This window comes from Struthio camelus, chromosome 11 (assembly GCF_040807025.1).
Source record: "Struthio camelus isolate bStrCam1 chromosome 11, bStrCam1.hap1, whole genome shotgun sequence".
Lineage (NCBI taxonomy): Eukaryota > Metazoa > Chordata > Aves > Struthioniformes > Struthionidae > Struthio > Struthio camelus.
In genome coordinates this window covers 16846610-16870931 of record NC_090952.1, presented here as the reverse complement: position 1 = coordinate 16870931, position 24322 = coordinate 16846610, and the positions used below count along the sequence as shown (strand labels likewise).

Sequence of the window (24322 nt, the reverse complement as noted above, 5' to 3'; positions counted from 1 at the left end):
TTTAAAGCACTCTAGCAGCCCAAGTAGGCTTTAAAGTGAATGGAAATGACCCCATGGAGAGCTCTCTCTGGAGATGTTGCTATGCCGACCTGCTTAGAGCAACTATTAAGAAGTTGCTCTCGGTTGCTCTCTTCCATTCTACAGTATTATTATCATACTGGCTGAGATGGTGCCAGAAGTGTGGCTAGGATGGATGAGGCCTGCCTCTATTTTTTTTGCTTGTTTGGAAGACATGGGGAGAGGGTGAAGAAACAGGGAGAGAGAGGTAAAATTATGCCAGGCAGCAATTCAAAGAACCAGCAACAGCAACAGGTATAACTACATAGACCTGAGACTCTGCTGGCAAAAAGTTGGGTCCATTTTTCTCTTGTACAATCCTTAGAAAAACAGATTTTCTTTTCCCAAGCACACCTCTTTGCTCAAGGTCTGCAAGCAATAGGGCATTTACCCTGGTTTTCTCACACAGTCTAATGGGAATGGTGCCATTTGCAGCCATGTTGTGCCCCTGATGCTTCTCAGTGCGTACAGCCACCTACTTCCTGACCCTAACAGGCTGACAGAGGTTGTGTTATGCTGTCAGGCGACAGATGCCATTTCTCCATGAGCAGGTTCTGCTGCTGGGGTGAAGAGCTTGGGTCAACTCTCTCCATTAACACAAAGCCGGAGCAACAAAGGTAATGGTGCAGTCACACTAACATCGGTCTGGGATGACAGCACCCAACTTGAACGATGCTGTGATTGCAGTGGCAAAAGCTTTTATGCCACCCCTCTTGCCTTGTCGAGAAAAGAGCTTAAAATTGCTGGCCGTGCCTGTTCTCCTTAAATTTAATCTTCCCAAAGCCCATAAATCCAAGGCATTAAGAGAGAGACAAATCATAATGAATATATTTTAGGAATGTAGAAAGTAACATCTTAATATAGCTTTCTTTTCCTTCTATCCCCCCACCCTCTTTCCAATCACAGTTTCATGTTTTTAACATTTTGGGAGCTGTCAAAGCTTGAAGCGAAATAGTTTGTGCCAGAAAGAAGAGGGAGTTTTCTCCCTCTTGAGGGCTGAGTACTTGGCTGGTGTGAACTGAGCCAGCACTGAGTTTCTCTTCTTCTTCTCTGCCCTGGTGGAGCAGGAGCAGCTGGATCTAGACCTGCCAGAGAGGGATGACCATGGATCATGCCCGCTCTGCTCATCAAGGTTCGGACAGAGAAATAGCGTATTTCAGCAGAAAGAGGAACACATTTCTCAAGATTCATTTTATAAACAGCCTCTCTGAAAACTCTCAGGTAGGGAGTTTCAATGGTGGAAAAGGGCCCTTGGAGAACAAATGCAAAGGCTGTCTCCTTCTGCGCTCAGGTGTGACCACTGGAGCTGTAGCACCCGCGCTAGCCCCAAGGTTTCGTCCTGGTCTGCTTCAGACAGCTCTTGGCTACAAGCCTTCCTGGGGCTGAGGAGAAAAGCAGCCATCCCTGCAGCGCTTACATACCAACGTGGCAGCAAGAGAGAAAAAGCAAAAAAATTCACACTACTATTGCAGGGTCCTTGGTGCTTGACTCATTCTTTGGGCTATACTGTGGTGTCCGCCCAGGGGAGGGATGTGAACCGCGGAAAAGATGATCCAGCAAGAGCGCTCGCCCCAGACGTGCCCAGGAGGCGCGGGGCTGCAAGGCCCGGCCGGCGCCCCTGCCTCGCCCACAGCCCTCTCCCGGAGCGGCCCACGGCCCAACACCCCTGGACACTCGCGGACGGTGCTCCTGGAGGTGCCGAGCCACCGGGACCGTGCCGGCCTGGCGGGGGGGCAGTTGGCACCCTTGTGCCCTGCGCTCCCAGCCGGCGTTATTCAGCAACCGGCCCCGCGCGCCCCTGGCCAGCCGGCTCGCTCGCCACGCCGCCAATAAGCACGACTACGCCTCCTGTTAGCGCTCGAGGTGGGGGGAATGGTCCCTGTAAAAAAAACAGGATTTGATAGTTCAAGCACTGGCGGCTGCTGGGGGGGGGGCGCGGCTCACGGTTTCCATGGTGACGGGGAGGCCGGGGGGGGGGGTTGGAGGGGGAGGGCAGCCAACGCACCCTCGGGCCGGGCTGGGGGCCAAGGGCCCTGCCACGGGGCTCACGTTGCACAAGTACCCCAGGCAGCCGGGGGGAGCGGGGCAAGAAGAAACCCAGAACATAAACCCCCTCAAAGGAAGGATTAAAGAGAGGCCGTAACGCGTAGCGTGGCGGCGGCCCCCCCCGCCAGGCGGCAGCCTTCACGGGGTGCCGAGGAGAGACGGAGGGTGTTTCAGGACCAGGCGGCCCTGAGGCGGGCCTTGTGCGCATGCGGCTTTGTGTGTTACGATGCTTTTTTGTAGGGTTTTTAATGTTTTGGGGGGAGGGTATTTTTTTAATTAGCCTCGGCGCTCCCCTTCCTTCTTCCTCAGTAACTCGGCTGCTTTGGGGAGCGCTGGGAGCTTTGGCAGCAGCCGGCGGGGTGGTGGGGCGGGCGGTGCAGGGAGGGCAGGGGGCTGCTGGGCGGGGGGAGGCGAACGGTGAGAGGACAATTAATTTCCCCAGTGCATCGGGCATGACTAACGAATGCCGTCTCTAAGGGAGCGAAGGGATATGGTTGGACATACCCTACCGTGGCCGGGGGCCTGGGGCTGGGTTGGCAGCAGTGTGGATGCTGTTTGCTGCAGCTCCTCACCCCTGTCTGGGAGCAGGAGGCTTGCTAGCCACGGATAAAGCTCTTTTCAAGAGCTGGGCTTTTCTTTTCGGACAGCCTGATCGTCCCAAAACTCACTGTCATTCTAAGGCAGAGCAAAAAGGCCAAAATAAAGGTTCCCTCCCCGCCACCCCCCAATCCACTTTGTAACTGCAGCATCTTCACTGCAAAGGAAACAAGCAGACAGACCGAGGGGACCAGGCACAGGTTTTGCTTGCCTTTGAAACAATGATTTGAAAGGGCAGAGACTGCTTTCGAGGGCTGTTGATTTGAAACTTTTGTCTTTCCTTTTTACAGGAAAAAAAAAAAAGGAAAGAAAAGAAAGGTTTCTTCTGCCCCCAAAATATCAAACCAACATTTTTCTCCTTGGGGAATATTAATATGCTGAGAAAATTGTATTTTTCCAATCATCACTTTTTCTCTGGAGAAATAAAAATATCACCCAGCTTCAGTAATCACATGGGGAAGAGAGTGAGGGGGCCAATTTTTAGCCTACTTAGAGTGAATAGACAGTACTATTGGAGCCAGACAGTCCATACTGCTGTTTATTACCTATAATAAGTAGCATCCAGAAGTCTCCGTTAAGGATCAAGCCTTAGTGTGCTAGGCTCTGTACAAACACACAGTAAGAGTGTCCCTGCCCTGATGAGCTTACAGTCTAAAAATGGTCCCTTATATGGCATAATTTGGAGGGGAAGGAGAGGGATAGGATGAGACAGAGAAATGAGAAATCAACCTTTTTGACGTCCTTTCATCTTCTGAACAAAAGCCATAAAACATAAATGCTGATATCATTGTTTCCAGTCAAATCATTAGCCAGATGTTTTTGGGCTGTCTTCCCTGGAGCGAGCTAGTCAGACACCGGTAAAAAGACAGCAGCTGTCCTGGTCTGAAAGCTGCCGCAATGCCATAACCCACGGGGCGATTGCAGAAACCACAGCATGCAGGGAAAGGCGGGTGGTTTACGTCGTCCTGGGCAGGAGCTGGGGGGGACAGAGCTCCCACTGCCTTGCTGGGCAGAACAGTGCACGGCTGCCGAATGTCTCTGTGCCTCGGGATCCCTGCCCATAGCAGGGAAACCTCTCTTCAGGAAAATGGAGCTTTGCAAAGTAATTCCAAAAAAGGGTGGATTTTTCTTTCTTGCTTTTCTTTGCTTTTCTTTTCTGAGATACTGCAGAACTTAAAAACATGACTCAATTCCTGCATGCCTTTATTTATTGAACTATTTATGATGGGCACAGATTTCCCTAAACCAAAAAGACCCCCCCACACACCTTCCCCAGCTTTAGTAATCAGCTCCCTTGTGCTCCAGCCCACGCTAGACTATTTTCTTCTGTCAAGTCACTCTCATATCTTCCATCATTGGTTAAATTACCCAGGTGTATGTTAGTTTTATCTTTTTTGGTAAAATCATCTTTCAAGTCTACTTTGCCTGAATCCCTATCATCCTTTTAGGTCTCCTGTACACCTTGCTGCTCTCCTGGCTCATTCTTTAAAAGGTCTAAATTCAACATGCTGCTGCTCACAGTGCTGGTGTCTTTACTTTGGTGTCCATGATAATAAGCTGTGTCCATCAAAGCTCCCAAGTGCTCTGAGGTCTCAGTGAATTGGAGAGGTTTGGACTCTTCGCACACATACATTAATTTTTTTCCATCTACCAGCCCTTTCTCAGATGCTCCGCTCCAGATTTTGTTGCCTGTGTTCACGACAGCCTACATTGCCTGCACATCTTTTATACCTCCGTAATGTTTATGAACATACTTGACACGGCCCTGGTTTACCACCAGGATGCCTCCTCCTAGGCACACAGTAGCTGCTGCCTTCTGACATGTGAAGACACGCTTCACTCAGAGTCTGTCACGTGAGCAAGTTTTAATCTAAAGGATGCTCTTTCCTTTTGGCTCCCCACAGAGATCACAGATCCCTGTCTAATCCAGCTCCCTTTCAGCATACAGTTGAGTCATAGGAGATTTTTCTATTGCTGCATCTAATAGCGCTTTGCTATCAGAAGCAGAATATCAACCTGCTTGGCTGGGCGTCAGCACCGTCACCCAGCAGCTCTCCTTGTCTGGAAGTTGTTTTGATTCTTTTCTTGGATGTCTCCCTCTCTGTGTCTCTCTCTCTAAAACATTAATTTCCTCTAATTAGAGCCTCCTTAACAATTCTTCTTTCCTCTCCTCAATTAATTTCCTCTAATTAGAACCTCCTTAATAATTCTTTTACTGAATCAATTTCCTCCGTTAGAACCACCCGCCATAATTTCTTTCCATCCTTTCAAAAGCTGTCGGAGTAGCTAAGCAAATTATGCTTCTGAGTAACCTTTATCTCTTCCTTGGTATTTTAAAAGAACCGTAACAGGTTAGACAGGCACAATTTCCCCTTCCAGAGCTACACTGGTCTGACCCCATTCGGTTGTACTTAGCTGAATGTTGTACTATTGTGTACTTAATTAGGTGCTCTGGCTCTTCCTCTGGAACCAAGGTAGGGCTGCATTTATGAATGAATTAAACATGACACTTCATTACTCAAATCAGATTTAAGTGCCAAAATCCATCTTTAAACCAGATCAAATTGCTCTCTAAGACTATAGAAAATGGCCTAGCCCTGTTAGCTGTCCTGTGAGCCAGCCATTCCTAACTTTTTCTCTGCAGCCATGCCAGCTTTCTAAAACATGCCATTTATAAAAAGATTTTTTAAGTAACATAGTACTATTAATTTACCATTAATAGCAGCTAGTAGTAACTAGTAACTATAATAGTACATTGCTTTGCACAAACACTTATGCTGTAGGCCAAATCAACATTTGGTGTAATTGGGGAGCAGTTGATTTACAGCTTATGATGAACCTTGGGCCTGAGCTTTCCCCTTCTACATTATGCAGTTTCCTCCTGGTTCAGACTGTAATTCACCTTTCTCCAGCCCTTTTCTTCAGGCGTTGATGGTTCTTGTCACAGCTGACAGAGACCTGGCAGGGGAGCGAGAACACTAGGAACCAGCTCTGTCTGAGTTTCCTGAGAGCTACCAAGGAGGGCAGATGGGAATGCCATGCATGGCTCGTTCCCCTTCCTGATTCTGGGAAGAAAAGGGGCATAGATTGTTGGCAAGTTGGAGGAGGCAAACAGTTTTAGAGAAGTCTGGTTTTTAATTTAAATATTAGACAGAAAGGAAGAGCACGTCGGAGCTGCAGGAACTCTCCTCACCACTGGTAGGTGCAGGGATAGCTGTTAGTGTTCCCTTCCCTATGACCCATTTCTCCGGTTAGCACCTACTACTGTACACAGATCTGAGGAGTTCAACACTAGTCCTTGTGAAGGAGAGCACTGGCTCACCTCAGACAGGCTGAAGATAGCTACCTCACAACAGGCATATGAGACACCTTCTGGTCTCTGTAGCATAAGGGCTTTCTCCCCATTTTAGCTATGCCCAAAGCAAGCTGCATACCCCAGTCAAAGTCCTGACCACATAGCAGGATGCCATCATGGGCCCTTAGACAGCCAGTCCTGAAAAGACAGCAGGCCATTCAGCCTCGTGAAATGCTTTTCATCAGATGCCTTGTGGTGCAACAAGCAGAGCAATCCATGAGGAATGCTCCACAGATGTCCTACGGGGAGCTGGTGGAGGCTTACCACTACTCCACTCCTGCACCACAGTCAGCTTTCTCGGCAGGTTCAAAGCATTTTGGCCAATCCTAGCTCTCAGCAGAAGGCAGGCAGTACTCCTACCTTATTTGGCCCCTCCCTCCTTCTGACCTTTCCATGTCTCTAGCACTCCCACAAAGTCTATACTGGTGGAGATGGTGCAGAAGTTGTAAAATCTACTTTACTTCCTCTGCAGACTTAAAAACTATGGAAAAAACTCAATTTATCATCACTTCCCATGGTATTTTGGAGTGGGACTGGATGGAAAAACGAAGCACATTTGGATTTTTGTTCTTGACAAAATCCCTAACCTTTTGACAGGAATAGGACTTTTCTGGGCAATCCTACAAGGAGTCAAATGCTGGTGGTGTTGGAAAGAAGGTTGTTTGGGAAGGGAAGATTTTCTAAAAAGACAGGTTTGGTAGCTAAAAAAAATGCTGTCTTGTTCTTCTCAGAAGAGATGAGAGCAGGAAGAAGGAATCATCAAATCGGATTGTTCAGACTGATGATCGACTACAACAGGAAGAGAGGCTGTTTGCTATGCTCCTTGAAAAGTCCATTTTGCTGGCCTCCAGTCCATTCCAGTTGAGGACAAAGAACAGCTAGAGATACAGATAGGCAATCCAGTAGACAATGTTGAAGAGCAGGAAGGCGGTGGGAAAGAACACGCGGGAGTAGGAGTCCAGGCGGGAGATGTGAATACGGACCCTCCCTTCCCGCCACATCCCTGTCTGACAGTCCTCAATGCAGCAGAAGAATCTCTCACATTCCTTCCCTTCCAGGCATGGGGAACCAGGGTCTTCATCCTCATCCTCCTCTACCTCTGGGGGCCAGTGCATGATGTTGTTGATGTTGATGGTGGTGAAGGATGGCATCACCTGGATGCCAGCAGATGGCTGCAACAAGGAGGGAGAAATGGATTAGAGGGAAACAAAAGGCAAGAAAAAGTGTTCTAGACACAAAAACTCATGCAACTAGCAATTAGGCAGTTCATAGCATGGGCACAACTCAATGGAGAGGGAGGGGACTCAATGGGAAGTGAGCCTGGCCAGGAAGAGATATGGCTTTTTGTTTTCAGTCCCATCTAAGAGCCCCCTTTCAGCTGATGCGTCAGAAGTACCTGCCATGAGCTTGAGCAGATCTCAGTGGCATAAAGCCACTTTGGGTTCACTGTCCCCCAACTCAGCAGGTCTTTGTGGCTAGACCACAAAAGACACTAGGTTTCTGGATTTCTGCTATCTAAGATGCCTCCATAGTCCATGTAAATCAAATCGGTACAGGTTAGAGAGCCTAGATGTATGTCGCCTAATCTTAAAGCAGAAGTTTACGTTTGGTCACGAGTCACCCTAAACCATACTGACAAGCTCTCCAGTGACTGTGAAGAGAGGTAGGATGCCTGGCTCTGACAGGGAAGCCCTTGTTGTAGGGGAGCCTCCGTGGCTTTTTCTGGTTCTGTCTCACCTTTCAGGAGCTCTGATCCAGCATAAAGGAGGGTCTGAGGGTCTTATGTACATAGGACTGTGTGTTAAACAACTAAACACCTTCAGCAATTTCCAGTGTAGGTGCAGGAGGGGTAGTCCTAAATGGGGGTTCTAACAGCAACCACCTCTGCTGGCCCCTTGGACCTACCAGCCTTGTTTTCCTGCTGTTGTGCTCCAGTGGTTTCTTGTTTCCTACCAGATAATTGAGCGTGGCGTACTCCATGAGAGCTGCGAAGACGAAGATGAAGCACACAGAGACAAAGAGGTCCATGGCTGTGATATAGGAAACACGGGGAAGGTGCTTGCGGGAGATGGTGCTCAGGGTGGTCATTGTTAGCACAGTGGTGATACCTAAGAGGGAAAAGAGTTGGTTCAGGCAATGAAGAGGAGCAGTTCTGTCTTCTGCATGCTCTAGGTTGCCAAAACATCCCCATTCTTCCTCTCTGAAGGGCCTGCCTGGATAGTCTGCGGAGGGACTGTCCCCCTCCACTGAAAGGAAAGTATGAGGGAGCAGAATGCAGGAAAAGGACCTGTGCTGCACTCTTTGGGGAGCAGATGGACTCCACAAAGGGCAGCATAGCTGCCCCACAGCTTCCTGGTTGGTACAGCAAAACGAAACACTTGGGCTCCCAGACGGGTCCACGAGCTGCAGCCTTGGGGCTAAGATGGTCTCTTCCTGAATCTTGTTGCCTTTCTGCGTCTGGGTGCATGACTATCTGTGAGGGATTTTGAAACAAAAAAAAAATTATTTCCTGGTGCAACACATCAGAGAATTGCTTTGCTGTTCGCAGGGATGATGGTCTTGCAATGTTTTCAATGGGTCAAAAAGTATCTATGGGAGAGAAACGCCTCTGGTTGTCTGGTCCCTTTTTTGCTCTGCTTAGCCAGACTCCGGTCCTGCAGTGCCCTGTGACAATGCTCCATGGAATAAGATCTGTTTGAAATCAGGAGGTCACACAGGCCATCCGTGTGGGCTTGCAAAGAAATAGGGAACTCAGCCCCTGTTTAAGGCTGCACACGAGGAACAGCTGCTTGGATGATGAGAGGAGAGTCCAAGGGAAGGACATGCTAACGTGGGCTATAACAGTGGACAGATGGCTTTAGGTAGTCAATGGGTGAGCTGGGATTCAGTGAGTGATGTCCACCTGAGCCAGTAACAAGTGTGACAATATCACAGACATCATAGCACTGCTATTTCTGGCTGACGTGAACCACATCTCAGAATGCAAAGGGTCCAGTTTGTGTCCTCCCTTTGTCTTTGAGTATTTGCGCCCAGGATGAATTTGGCCCAATGTAAAGCTCACTGAGTTGGGAGAAATGGTAAGGAATCTCTTTTGACTTGAATGGGACTTGGAATAGCTTTTGAAACAGCAATAATGCTCATAGATCTCTTTCCAGAGATAAGTATCAGGAGCCAACAAAGGGTCAGCTACAAGAGTTGGTATAATGATCTCATCCATTGCTTTTAGGGTGTGGAGAATGAACAGGAACTCTTCCTGCTGTTCTTTCTCTAGCACTGATCTAAATATGCCTCCATGTCATCCTCTCCTGTGCTCAACCCAGTGTCCCTGAGTGGGAGCACAATGAGGCACAATGAAATATTTTCCTGCTGTATTTGCATTAGCAGCTGTGATGTGACTTCCTATATATTTGAAATGCTGGTTTACAGCTCCCTAACATAGGCTGATGGGCTTGAAAGGTACTGAGGATCATTTGTATGAAGTACAACAGGGGCTGTCTAGAGAATACACTAATCTTAACGTGCTGAGGTCCCTTCCCGCGGAGAGAGCCCCCCTCCTGGGCGAACCTGCCTTTGTTTTTCAAGGCAGTCACCACAGCGGTGTCAACCATGCACAACATTTTGCCCTTTGCTGTTTATTCCTTCTCCAGTCACGGACTATGGCGTATCTTCACCTCTATCGGAAACGACACCCAATTCCTCCTCCTGCTTTCTCTGAGGGCACCAAAGAAATTTATTTTGAGAGCAAGATGAGGAGAGATGGTCAGAACGGAGGAGCTTGGATTAGCCCTGGCTGATGCTGACAGCCCCTCGCCTCTCCCCTTCCTCTTGGCAAAGGCCTGCAGACAGGGCTGGCAACGCTACCTCCAGTTAAGGAGGGCTGAGGCAGCGCTGGGAAGTAGAGCTTGTTGTAAAATATAGATACAGCCAAAGTGTGTTAAAACAGGTGGAAAACTCTCTAGCTCCTATCAGAGTAGGATTTGATCAACATGAGCTTTATCCTGCTTTGAAGAACCACTCCAAATTATTCAACAATAAGCAGGGCTGCTGCCACATCTTGGATTCCCACTGTGGTGTGAGTGACAAAGAAAACCTGTACCTACTGCACTTCCACCTCCTGCCAGTGCTTGGGACTCTGTGATACAGCTGAGCAACTTTGCTCATTGACCCAGCAACACTCATGTTGCTGGACCTACCCTGAGCCCTTGAGAAGTCACGAGGAAATGCAGCATACATACCTGTGGCAGGAGACCTTTGGCCAGTATTGCAATGCCACAGCATGCCCTTTCCCTCTCCCCTTCAGAGTGTGAGAATACCACATGGTCAGCCTGGAAGAGGCTGTCACAGGGGTCTCAGATCAAGGTACATGAATCTTGTGCCAGCCTGAAATAGTCCAGTGATCCAGGCAAGCCTAGCCAGGGACTCGGTTGAGCTTGAGGAGAGAGCGTCACAAACACAAAGATGGAGGAGCACAATATCTTCCAGCAACTAAGGTCAAAAAATGGTGAAGTGCTTTAGGTGCTTTCATTCTTTAACATTGCCAGCCTGCTACTCTTGCAGAGCACCAGACATGCAACAACCTGTCTCTTACCCAGAGATGTCCGGGCTGGTGTAGAATCTCTCTTGATCCAGAAGGAAACCCAGGAGAGAACAACGGTCAGGATGCAGGGAATATAGGTTTGAATGGCAAAATAACCCATACGTCTACTCAGGTCAAAAGAAACTGTCATCACCATGTACTCCCCTAGGGAAGAGCAACAGAGACATTGGAATCATAACATGTGGCTTCCTATAAAACACAGAAGTCAGTGAAGTTTGAGAATTTGGAGTGTTTCTGTTGAGGTTTTCTTGTCTGAAGTGCCTGGCTGGCTGGTTTTGTGGCTGGCTTTGTGACTGCCCACCTCGTTAGCTTCGTAGACAGCTGCGTGGCTAGCTGAGTAGCCTTTGTGACTGTGCCACTGTGGCTAGTTTGCTGTTTTTGCAGTCGGCTCTCTTTGTGGCTAGTGGGCTCTGTGGCTACCCTGCTGACTCTGTTGCTGCCTGACTTGCTGGATTTGTGGCTAGTTTGAGGGCTGGCTTTGTGGTTGCCTAACGGGCTAGCTGGCTGGCTGTTTGGCTGGCTGTGTGCCCTCAGGCTGTTTGTGCCTGCTTTGTGGCCAGGCACACTGAAAAGCACGCGTCCGGGAAAGTTTCAGGGAAGAAGAACTCATGAAATCTCAAGAAAATATTCAACTTTAGCTGATTGCTTTAAGGGTTCTTGTTCTATAGAAAGCTATTTAGCTGCAACAGGCTCCATGCCCCACTGACTGGCTTGCCAACTACTTGAACTGCGAAAAAGATATCCTTCAATAATTTTTGCTGAGTCTCTGGTTCTATCCCAGAAAAAGGCCACGTGATGCTGCACATCCTCCTTGCTCATTGGACAACTTAGATTTGAGGTTCTTCTTCAGAGGCTCATAGTGAGTACTGAACGAAAACAATCCTGCAGCTCTAGAGTTAAGATGGAGCTTGTAAGCAATTACCAAAATGAAAATGACAAACATCAGCCAGCCAGTAGTTCAGCAAGAGGAGATCTGAGCTCCATCTCCTCTCCCTCCTGACCCTTTGATTAGGGACAGTGTAATCTGCAACAGTATTGTCCCTCCACAGTCCACAGATGTCAGCAGTTCTGGCCTGCCCCATACTCTGCTTCCCCTCATCCTTTATTTCCATCACTTCAGCTCCCTCTAGCAAAGGCCCATTTTTTTCAGTCTGAGGTTTTTCACATCAGGTCTAACTCCCCTTGGCTCTGTACTGTTGCGGCCTCCCTTCCCCACCATCATGGAGCTGCCTGATAACGCCTTCAGACATGCTGACATGCTGGCATTTCCATGAGTTGGCTTCTTTTGCCTCACCTGCCCCAGTCCTGAGGACTTCCGAGGTGTTCCTCAGCCCTGTGAAGTCGAATTGGTAAAGCCTCCAAGTGCGCTGGTCAGAGACCTCAATGGAATAGCGCCTCCAGCGATAGACAATCTCCTCACGCGGGTAGCCATCTGGGAAAAGGGGCAGGGACATCAGGGGAGAGAGTACATGATGTGCCTGTATCCTGTCCACTGTCCTGATTGCAACAGCTTTGGCATCTTACCATGGGTGCTTTGTAAACATGTCTGAAGCTTTTGGGCAGGTATTTTTGATGCCCTTTGGTTACATTCCCTTAGGCATCCCCCCATACAATAGGAGTAGGGACAGCATTTCCATTTGTGGGCAGCTTTTGAGCCATAGGGATGGGAAAAGCAATGCCAGCAATAGAGCCTTTCTAACCACAGGGATAGTGGGAAGGAGACTTGGGTGTGTATAACAGGATTTCCTCAACCTGAAGTCCTTATGGGTTTCAGCTCTGTTCTGCCCTTCTTCTCAGGCTACTTCTTTTCTAGACATTTTTTGCTGGGCATAGGACCAACCTTCTGTGAGGAGTGGAGTGCTGACAATGGGGCAACGAGGGGCCTTTGCCTCTCCTCATGGCTACCTTCCCTTCCCAGGAGTGGGTACAGCAGGAATGCAGAACCACTGATATGGGGGTTTGCATGGTCGTGGCTGCCCTGCAAATCTCTGTGTCCCTCACCCTGGGAGCTGATCTACGGAGAAGAAAGACCTAGCTCCGGCAGGCAGGAGCTCCTCATGGAGAAGGAGACCTAGCTCCGGCAGGCAGGAGTGTGGCTTCTCCTGGCTCTGCTTTCTTGGCAAAGATACAAGCCTAGTGTGAAGCAGGGACCTCGACACCTACCAGAGAGCTCCTCAGGGGAGGGAAGGAGTGAGAGTTTGACAGCTAACTAAAACTGTGCTTCTAATTATCGAGCATGTATGGCATGTACTGTTAATTAGCAAAGAACGAGGGATGGTGGGAGACTAGCGGACATTATCTCCTCAGCATGCTGCCTTCCTCCAAAGCACCTCTGAGCCACGTGAGCTGCATCTCTTCGGTGGTGCAGGAAGCGGGAGAGGCCAAACCAGCGTGAAGATGACTAAATAAGTTTTCCAGCCAACGCATGGGATTGGGAATCTCTTGGTGCAGACAGGATCCCTGCTAAGTTACCAATGGAGATGTGCCAGCATAAGCAGCCCTGTCTGCTGATGAAAACAGATAAATGTGGATGGAGAGGCGGGATGCGAGTTCCTCCCCTTCTTGATGGCCTTGGGTACAGAAGGTAGGCCTGCCTCTGAGGCTGGGATCTTTCTTGGTCTGGAAAGCCAAACCATTCCCTCAGAGAGCAGAAGGCAGGGGGGAAGATGCTAAGCAGGACTGGTGCCAGCTGAAGGGTTAATAAGTCAGAGTGACAGAAAGTCAGTGAAATAATCACCTGCAACTGGCTGTCCAAATTAAGGAGAAACTCACATGCTGTGAATCTTGCCCTGATTCCTTCCTAGCCCAGGAGCTGGAGGATGCTTCAGGGTCATAGAGATTAGGCGGAAATCTAAAAGGGAGGATGATGTCCCTAGCGGAGTATCTTACTGTACTAAGGTTTCACTACTTGCTTTTTAAAACTATGTTTAAGATACGGATACTCACAACTGGAAAAAACCAGAGGGCAGGAGTGAGTGTCCATTGGGAAATTCTGCAGCTGGAGCAGACATTCAGCCTCAATAGTCAGTCTGGGAGACAGAGAAAGAGAGAGAGAGAACCTTAGCTTTTCTGCTGATGAAAGTGGTTTGATTCCAACACCATGGTGTTACAGAGGGATTCTCACTTCCTTGAAAGAGAGAGACTAAGTTGTTGAAGCTCAGTCTGTTTGCAGAAACATTTCAAAACAGCAGCAAAACAAAATGCACATTTGGATATTTTCAAAGTGAAGAAAAAGATCTAATTTTCACATTCAAAAGAGCTTTTTGTTTACTGAGCTTGTCAGATTCATTTATGGGAATGGGAATTTATGGGGACAAAAGCCAAATGTTTATTCTCAAAATGAAATAGCTGGACTGACCAACACAAATATTTAAAGGATTTTGGTATGGGAAACCATTTATACTTTTGACTTTTTTCTGGGTACAATTTGGAAAAATGCTTTGATTTTTTGGGAGCCTTCATCTTGGGAAGGGGAAGCCTGTTTTGCAATGAGTGCCAGATGTGTGGCAACATCAGTGCCATGAGATACCTACATCTCCACTACTCTCTCTCAGGGCACTCGAAAACCTCCTCTGCCTTGATCTGCTCCTCATTCCCTCAATTCAGCAGCCAGCTACAACGCCTGCTGGATGTACCTGAGCGTATAGAGAACTTTGCCATCATTCCAGATGCGGAGGAGTTGATTAGGAGTGGTTATCCAGTGGGAGTCAGCCCGCTTGGAGTTCCTGAAAAAGGTATCTGGGATCCAGATGCGGCTCACCATGTTGGTGTTCAGTGTGAGAGCCTTGAGGGTACTGTTGAAACGAAGACGCCGGTCATACCATGTCTGAGCAAAGAAGATATCGATGGTGTATTCCTGTCAAAGATAAGAAAGAAAATGTCTCTCAGGCAAGGCATAACCCTGTCCCCCAGCTTCAGAGCTACAGGTTTGGAGTTACAGCCAGCATATTTGCCTCTTAAGCTTGGGAGCAGCTTTTGGTGGCCACTGATACCTTTCCTGTAGATCATCCCCAGCTCAGGGTCAGGACATCCACAGTACACATAAGAAGAGCCAAGCACTGTGTGTTGGCTGGTGGACTGAGCTGCAGTATGTTTGGCCTGATTCTTGGCCAGAAAGCCAAGATGGTATTAACAAGGGCTTGGACTTCCTCTTGCCAGACAACTCAAGCTGAGCACACCTCTTGGCACAGGCATGAATGTTCAGCATGGGCACTGGCTAAATCACAGAATGGCCAAGGTTGGAAGGGACCTCTGGAGATCATCTAGTCCAATGTCCCTGCTCAAGCAGGGTCCTCTAGAGCATATTTCCCAGGATCACATCCAGGCGGGTTTTGAATATCTCCAAGGACGGAGACTCCACACCCTCTCTGGGCAACCCGTTCCAGTACTCTGTCACCCTCACAGGAAAGAAGTTTTTCCTCGTGTCCAGATGGAACATGTGTTTCATTTTGTGCCTGTTGCCTCTTGTCCTGTCACTGGGCACCACGGAGAAGAGTCTGGCCCCATCCTCTTGACGCTCTCCCTTTAGATAGTTGTATACATTGATGAGATTGCCTCTCAGTCTTCTCTTCTGCAGTCTAAACAGGCCCAGCTCTCTCAGCCTTTCTTCAGAGGAGAGACCCTCCAGTCCCCTCATCATCTTTGTAGCCCTCCGCTGGACTCCCTCCAGGAGTGCCATGTCTCTCTTGTACTGGAAGCCCAGAACTGGACACAGTACTCCAGATAAGGCCTCACCAAGGCTGAGTAGAGGGGGAGGATCACCTCCCTCGACCTGCTGGCAACACTCTGCCTAATGCACACTGGAATAGCATTAGCCTTCTTGGTCACAAGGGCACATTGCTGGCACATGGTCAACTTGTTGCCCATCAGGACTCCCAGGTCCACAGAAGTGCTTTCCAGCAGGTCAACCCCCAACCTGTACTGCTGTATGGGGTTACTCCTCCCTAGATGCAGGACCCTGCACTTGCCTTTGTTGAACTTCAGGAGGTTCCTCTCCGCCCAACTCTTCAGCTTGTCCAGGTCTCTCTGAAGAGCAGCACAGCCTTCTGGTGTATCAGCCATTCCTCCCAGTTTTGTATCATCAGTAGACTTGCTGAGGGTGCACTCTGTCCCTTCATCCAGGTTACTGATGAATATATTGAACAAGACTGGACCCAGTGTTGACCCCTGGGGGATACTGCTAGCTATAGGCCACCAACTAGATTCTGCGCCGCTGATCACAACCCTCTGAGCTCTGCCATTCAGCCAGTTCTCAATCCACCTCACTGTCCGCTCCTCTAACCCACACTTCCTGTGGGAATCCAATCCTAAATGCTGCCCTCACTTTCCTAATAGTTCAGCTACACCTTCCAAATACAGGCAAGGAAGGCTGCTTGCCAGCTCACCAGGGAAAGCAAGCAGACAGCCCTTTCTATTACATGTTAGGATACAGTCCAACAGTGATCCATACACCTAATTTTTACAAAGAGCAATAGTAACATTGTGCATAAGCCTGGGGAGAATCTGTCCTTTCCATGCAAGGCTTAGACCATAAATGGATAGGCTAGCCTAGGGCATAACATACATGTTATCCCTAGTATTTATACAGAAAACTAGGGCATTAAGGATTCTTGGGCAGATACTCCTTGCTGAAGATTAGAAAAGGAAACCAACCAGGGCAGGGCCTGCTATGGGATCAACTTTTCTTGGTGTGTCCAGCTCAAACTGTGCTTAAGCCTTCTGCAGTCAGAAAAGAGAGTTTCCTCCATAACAAGGACCTTTGGTTTGGGTGAGAGACAGGGGGTCTTAGCTCACCCATAACTAGCACTTCCCGGAGGCTGCTCCCAACTGGACTGGGCTGACACTGGCTCACATCATTAGCCCACAGTTCTGCTACTTGCTGCTGCTGTGAGCCCATTTGCTCCTTACCCTTTTTCTCAGCCTGCCTGCAGAGGTGCTAATTAGTGTCATGCAGGAGTATGCCCAGCACTCAGTGGCTGTCTGAAGCCAGACCCCCAAATTCAATTCCACCAGCCCATACTAAAAGCTGTCACCTGCTCCTGATAGCTCTTCTCCGACTTCTGCTCCCTTTCTCTCCTGTTAAACCCCCAAGACAATGGAGGCACTACTTCCCTCTCTCTCCTATGGGCAGAGATGAACAGTGTCCAACTTTGCCGTCTCTCCCTCCCACTCTCCTCCTCCTTCTATTGATTTATGTCAGTGGAATTTTTATGACTGCAGCGCGTCCTCCCTCTGCTGCTCTCACTGCTGGTTCAGAGCTGACTTCCTCGAACTATGCCATTAAAATAGATGCGGCACTTTTAGAGCACTCCCTTGGACAGCGTGTCCTGCCTGGGGGAGGCAGAGAGGGGCAGTGCACAAATCCTTGCTTCATTTTCCTTGCCCTTGCTCCACTATCAGCCAACTGGTGATGAAAGAGATTGGTACTGAAAATGCCCCTTGCATAGGAATGAGATCATTAGAAAAGAGCATTTGCTGACAGGCAGTCAGATTCACTCTTTGGGCTGACTCCCTCCACCCTGGTCAGGCACAGGGATGAGTCAAGGTGATGGAGATGAGGTCCTAATAGAGCATCGAGTTACACTGCAGGCTAAAGCATGTTCAAAGTTAGGGCATCACCTCCACAGTTCATTTAAAACAGCCATGAGGAGGCATGAATCTCCTTTTGGAGGCAGAGAGCTAGGATAACAGCAGCCTTCAAAGCCACACACATAGCATGTCTGCTGCCTAGAAGGAGGAAGCTGGGAAAGCTCACTCCAGCATCCAAATGCTTTGGATTGCACTGGGTGCCACTTGGAGATGGGGTGTGTGGGCAATGGAGGCATGGCTGGCTCAGGTTGTGAAGCAGCGAGACAGAGCACACAGGCGGGCAAAGAAGCACTGGCACAGCAGGAATGAGACAGGGTAGTGGGAGCCCAAGAAAAGGATGGTGGTGGCGAGGGTGACTTTCTTCTGCTTGGGGCCATTTTCTTTTCCTTGCCAGCTTTCAAAGTGCCCCCCCCCCCCAAAAAAAAAAAAAAAAACCCTCCGCAAAACCCTATTTGAGTCGCTATGAGCCTACATTGCTCCTCCCCAGCAACACCTCTGGCACAGGAGGAAGGAAGCAAAAATGCAGTGATAAATCCATGTTAGATGCCACCATCAGTTTTACCTCTTAATTGAGATAACCTGTGAGATCTCATTTCTGGGCTGGCAGCCCGGGTCAGATGCCCTGCTGTAAAGTTTAGCGTTCAGGTCTCGGATAACTAATGCTAAAGTTTCTGGAGAGTTCATGGTCAGATATCCCAGGTTAGCACTTGCTGTCAAGGCCAAAGTTTCAGAAGGGACCAGCATTAAAGATCTTCTCTTGTGCCATTCATAGCCAACCTTGGCAAAGACTGTAGCATACAGGCCACTGAGCTTTTCTGAAAGTCTGAGTGGCTATTGTCCCTGTCCTGTGGTTTGATCTAAACTCAGTGGCTATTATAAGCACACCTATTCATGGGGAAGAACTTAGCTGAGCTGAGTCCTTTCCCTCTAGGTGGGAAACCAATTGGGAAATGTTGGTATTTACAAATGTATTTTCATTCAGAATTATCTAGAGCAAGATTTATACAAAAATGCTCTGGCCTTCAGTCATTTCTCCAATAATTCCCTCTGGCTATTACTATTCACAATTCACCGCCTTCTCTGGATGGCCAGTCCTCTGACCCCTTTGATACTGCGCTCTTAAAATTCCTCCTCCTCCTCCCAGGGCAACAAAAGTAGCCCTACCTCGGAAAGCTCACACTGCAAATCTCATCCCCTCAGCATTTTGGTGAGATCCATTCCTCCAGGCTGGACTGCTAGGAAACAACCTCCTCCTGTCCTGGGGAAGCGCAGGGCACAGCCACATCCACACCAGCGTCAAGGAAGAAACCCTTTCTGCTGTGGACTTTTCACCTGAACCTAGGCTTTGGGTCCAAACTTGGATACATCCCAGTTTTGCATTGTTCCTGGAGACTTGAGCACCTGTTCCCATCTGGAGCCAAAATACCATTTGCATTGCTGTTGAAGTACCTTGTATGACTGCGACTGCACTGAACAGCTGCTGGCTAGTGCTCAGACCTTTCTCTGAACATTAATCAGAATATCCCAGATTCATCCAACTTAACTGTGGGCATCTGACTGAGCTGATTAAACTAGGAAGCACCTGACCATGGGCAGGATGAAGAAGGGTAGGCATTTCGGCAGGGAGATGCCAATATGGAGCTGTGCCAAGTCATCTTCTGGAGATGCCTCACACTCTTACTGGCCTTAAAAAGAGTCCAGGCTGACCTAGGTGGATTATCTAAAGTTTTGCGAGATGACTTCAGGCCTTAAGACTTATGGAAGCACTTTTTCTTGAACTCCTGCACTCCTAGTTTCTCTCTGTCACCGATTCATTCTCTGGAAACAGGAAGAGGCTTCTCTATACCTCAATATCCCCATGTGGAAAAAGGTTATTATAAAATATACCTCCAACATTACCGCACCATCTGCTGTGCAGCACATGGAGGCTGTTAACTTGTCTCTAAAAGCACAGGCTTTTTAGCTTTCTCAACAGAAGGAGCCAAAGAAATAAGAGGTGTCGCTCCAAGAGGTAGCTGTGCCATTTGGATCACATTTGGAGTAGCACACACATGTTGACATGCAAACAGTATTACACTAAGCTTCAGTCATGAAATAACAAAGCAAACTACCAGTAAGGCAAATACTGAAGACTGCCTACCCTACCTACTCCCACATGTATTTATCCAAAGCCAAGGCATGCTCTGCAACATCTTTGTTGCTAGCTGTGTGGGCTCAGATCCAACTCGGCCTTTCAGCATGTCCCCAATGGTCCTCGGTCACCCTCATCATCTGGGACTGCCTCACGTCACTGATCAGTCCTCGTTTTTCTCACATCAACAGCACAGACACTGGTGGAAACCCGTTTCCAGAAAATGGTAAAATTTCAAAACAATTAATGAAACACAATCTGTCTCATAAGAGAGTGTTTGGGGGAAATAAGGGGATGTGGAGTTGACAGGAATATTTCATCTTGGAAGAAAAAATAAGAAAATCCAACAAAAACATTTTAATCTGCTTTCAAACCCTTCCATTTTTTAAAAAATTGTTTAAATGAAAAGCTAAGGAATTTTGTTGTGAAAAGTTTTTTCAAAGGAAAACCCCCACATTTTCATTGCAAATCAAAAATAAAAAAGGATTCAGAAATCAGCCTGCCCCCAGCACAGGACAAGTGGGAGCTGGCCACTGCTGTGATTGTGGGACACAAAGCAGTGCCACCTCAACTCCTGCTCCTGGTGTCATCTGAGCACCAGCTGCTCTGCCCTAACCTTCACAGCCCTGGAGCACCTGACTGCTTCCCTTCCCAAACACAGACCTGAAGTCTAGACCCTGGATCCTACACCGATGCCCTGAGCGAGGAAGTCCAGTCTAGCCTTGGTTAGCTCCTTCCTGTGCTTTCTCTCTCACCTCCGCGTGCGTGTGTGGTCGGCGGGCACGCATGGGGAATCAGCCAGTATTTCCAGTTGGATGGTGCCTCAAGAACTGTACTTGGGGTTAAGTTCTAGCCTAGGTTCAGAGCTCATATGGGTTAGGGCCACCCAATTGCAGATGGACGGCTTAAACTCACAGGGTTATCATGACACAACCTGAAACCAACAGCGTGTGTTTTCAGGTTACCTTGTACACCAAATGCACGCAGCTCTGCAGTGCTAGAAGATCCTTGTGATGTGTAATTTGTAAATGGCTCCAAGCAAGTTTGTGTGTGCAATTCAGCTGACTCCCCTCAAGAGCGAGATTAATGGGGTGCAGAGGAATCAGCACTCCATGGTCCCTCTCTATTCATCAAAAAGATCTTTCCTGTTTTCTTTTAAAAGCTCAACCTTCTGACAAACGCTACAGGGAGACAAGCAAGGTGAAGAGGTCTTCCTAAATTAGGATGAAAATTAAGGATCTCGAGACATGTTTTGCAACTTTGCGTGCATTCAACAGCAACAAGAAAGCCTCCAAAGAGAGGAGATAGAAACCTGGAAACAGATTCCTCCATTTTCCTTTACAGCAGAGATACCTTGGAAAAAATCCTAAATAACAGCTGTGAGGAGAAATTAATACCCCAGCCAGCCTCATTCTGGGTTTTATTGCTTTGATATTTTTCTTTATTCATGGAGTCCCCTTCCCTTTGCACCTCCAAGCAAATCCCTCACGGCGGTACAGTAAAACAGGCTGCGTCCTTGGGAAGGATGGCTAGCGTTTTAGGTGGGCTGATGTGAATCTGATGGGTCTATGCTATTGCTTAACCACAAAGCTAAACAAGTGAGCGTTATGGGCAAACCCTTCGGGGCAGTACAATTCAGGAAAATTGGGGGTGAGGGGGTTATCACAGAAGCCTTAAGAAGAGGGTGTATTTCTTTCAAGGCCTGGCTAGGTGTGTCTGTGCAGCTTGTGGCAAGCCAGGAAGCCTCTCCTCCAGTCTCCCCCTTCCTCTGCAAAACAGGAATCAGCCCAAGCATTCCCCCTTCCGGCAGCACCGCGCTGAGCAACTCGCCACCCTCACACCCTGTGCAGGCGAGGGCTTTCCCTGAGCAGACATCACACGCTTCCCTCGGAGCCTGCAAGGGGAGCCAACAAACCCTGGGCCTGGGCAGCTCCAAGGAGCTGGCTCCGCGGCCCAAGGCACATGCTCAGTAACAGCAAAACGTCTAGAGACACTCTGCACTCTGATAAGTAAATAAAATAACCTTATTTTAAAATAATTTGCAAACCTGATTTACAACTTCCTGTCCCCCCAGCTTGCAGGCAGGAATATGCTTCTGGCATGACATGTGCAAGCACTCTTAAAAGGCAGCAAGCAGGGCGGACATTATTAATTGCGTAGGCTATTGCCTGACACCGACTACTTTAGCGAGAGGTCAGGCAGTGTTAGGCTTCTCTCCGTTCTGCCACTGACCCACTGGTCATGTGACGCCTCGCTCATGGATGCCCACCCCCATTCCCTGTTCTGGGCCAGGCGCTGTTTCTTACTGCTTGCTTGGACAGTGCTGAGTCCCGATCTCAGCCAGGATGTGCTGGGACAGAAGGAATGAGCCTTCTGGTTAACAAAACTGTACAAAACCCAGAGTGAATGGCGCAGGAGTTTTGTCTTTTCAAACACAAAGAGCAAAAGAAAGAGAATCTTAAGTTTCCATTATGCTTTTGAGGTCCTCCTCTCCCCAGATTGGACCCAGAGAGCTTTCTGCCTGTGACGCTGGCGTGACGAGGGGAGCTTGCGAGGACAAAAGGAGCAGAGCTCTGATGATCTGTGTTTTCAAGGTGACATACTGAACTTCCCATCTGTTTCACTTCTGCAGCAGCACTGGCAGCACTGTCCTTGTCTGAATGCCTTTTGCCTCTGCCCAGGGAATCTCAGTTGAGACAGCGTTCTTTTTATAATACAAAATTCACTGTTAAAAATCATTGCTCTTGCCAGGAGCCATCAAACAGGACATGCTGTACACGCTACTCTGTCGACTGCAAATCCTCAATCATGGCTTGCTCAACCTCAGAGTCTCTGCAAGTGGGAACTGGACAGGGAGCTTTAAAAACCAACTGGTGGCTTCTGAGATCTCTACCTGCAGCTTCTCACACACTTCTGCTCATGCCTGCTCCATACACGTGCAACCAGGGACAGCTTCCCCGGTCACAGCTCAATACAGAGAGGCATACGCTTCTAGGGAGAGACATTCCCCAGTGCAAGCTCCTGTTCCACTGAAGCTTCCTGCACACAGAAGCGGCAACAAAAGTGAGGATGAACTTTAGAGGTACAAACTCAGAAATGGGTAGCTGGAGTTCTGGCATCCCCTGGGACCCCAGCTGTAGACTATCCAGATGCTGGGAAGATTAACTGCTTTGAAGTTACAGAGTGCTTCGAGTGTGTTAAAACTTTAGCTGCTTTCTATCCATCCTGCTTTGGAGTAACCCATCGCTGGCTCCCTGCTAACCAGGAAAAGCTGGCTTTTATGTCCATGCCATCCAGCAACACTAGACTACTTTTTCCTCCAAATCCTTCCTTTTGAGCTGTTCCTTTGTAACACCACTTCCTGTCCTTCAGCGATGTTATTGCCTCACATGAAACCCCAAGACATCTCACAATTTCCATGCTGTCTTTTCCTCTTTTCATGAGAACATAGCCTGGCACACGGACCAGGGGCTTGTGACCTAGATGCGTGTCTTTTAGTATCTGATTAACAGTTATTACCCAAAGGATCAAGGAAAGTCCTTGAGTCGAGACATGACATCAGCCAGACTCTGGTTTATAGAAGCATAGTCTGTCTGCACTCTCCCTGATGAGGTTATTATTGAAAAGGCAGAGGCATGGAGACAGGGTGCTATATGCAGATAGGGCGGCAAAATTAAGGGGGAAGACACTAAACACTTCAAAGAATTATTATGCAGAGCAGCACAAGGAAGGAGCTGCCTCCTTTTAGTCTGGTTTTTCACCATCCCCTGGACAGGACATGTGCTGGCTGAAAAGTCATGTGTAAGCTCCTTCCAATGCAAGCAAGGATGCAGCCCACTTACCACAATCTCTAGGAACTGCCTGGGCTGCTTGCAAAGCAAAGTCACACGTCAGAAGTCTCGCTTGCATGTCAAGCCTTACTGCTGAATGCTTAAAAGCTCCTCAGGATGTTGGGCTTAAAGTAACTCTGTGCAGGAAGGCAAAGGGGGTGGGGGAACAGAAGAGGTGAGGACAGAGGCACATCAGATAACTGGAAGAGAATACTTAGCACTTCCCCCATGTGCTTTTTTCTTTCTCTGTCCTGTAAGCTAATGGGGTGTTTGATGAGACAAAAAGAAATCTCCTTTGAGAGGTCTGGAAGAGGAACCAACCAGTCTCACTGTCTGCAGTTACCTCCCCAAGGCTGCCCCTCCAGGACAGCTTGGTATCATTCAGATGAGAAGCTGGTATTCCTTTAATTACACCTCACATTTCTACGCCACCCACCGAGATTAAAATGAAACAGCAGGGTGGGCAGTCTGATGCCACGCATAGGACTGAGGGAGCAACAGCTGCAGCTCACCCATACAAGGTGAGAGAAGATGGAAGGGCTGCACAGGTCTCTCAAGGTGTCCAGTCCTAAATGCTCTTGGAGAAGGAGGGGTCAGGGATAGTCAGCTTGTCCCAAAGGGGACATCTCCAAGGATATCACTGCCTAGGAACACGATCTGTTCCTCCAGGTCTGACCTGCTCCTTGCCCCAAATCTCTGCCTCCCCTCTGAGCTCTGTAAGAACTCACTGTCCAGGGGCTGCTGGGTTCCCCTAATGCTGTTTGCAGGCTCCTGCTCATTTTGGAAGCTGGATGCTGCAGCCTCACCATCTTCTCCTAGGAAGCAGAGGCAGGAAGGAGAGCAGTATTCCAACTTGGCAGCACTGAGATTACAGGGAAATGTCCCTGAGGTGAAGGGAAGGATGGCAGGAGATTCCGCCAAATGCCAATAAATGCCATGAGTGCCTGGGTCCTTCAGCATGTGGTTATGTAGTTTCAAAGCAGTAGAGGAAGCACCCTGCTGGACTTAGGGCTCACTAGTTGGGCATATCTCCCCGTCTCCAATCTGGCACCTGATACAGAAGGGACCATCATCAGCTTGACAGCACCGATGGGTTTATCAGATCCTAGCACAACCTATCT

The 24322-nt window shown here is 48.6% G+C and overlaps 1 protein-coding gene across 2 annotated transcripts in view; it reads right to left on the bottom strand.

Annotated features, from left to right (window-relative positions):
- Positions 1-3216: 3216 nt before the first annotated feature.
- LOC104140939 (gamma-aminobutyric acid type A receptor subunit epsilon) overlaps positions 3217-24322 on the bottom strand; it is a 41040-nt gene continuing 19934 nt past the window's right edge. For both annotated transcript variants that reach the window (XM_068957074.1, XM_068957076.1), the window contains 6 exons: positions 14288-14508; positions 13599-13681; positions 11947-12084; positions 10644-10796; positions 7961-8163; positions 3217-7227 (listed from right to left, as the gene is read on the bottom strand). In XM_068957074.1, the coding sequence (XP_068813175.1) occupies positions 6934-7227; positions 7961-8163; positions 10644-10796; positions 11947-12084; positions 13599-13681; positions 14288-14508 (1092 nt within the window). In that variant the 3' untranslated portion in view covers positions 3217-6933. The remainder of the gene's footprint in view (positions 7228-7960; positions 8164-10643; positions 10797-11946; positions 12085-13598; positions 13682-14287; positions 14509-24322) is intronic.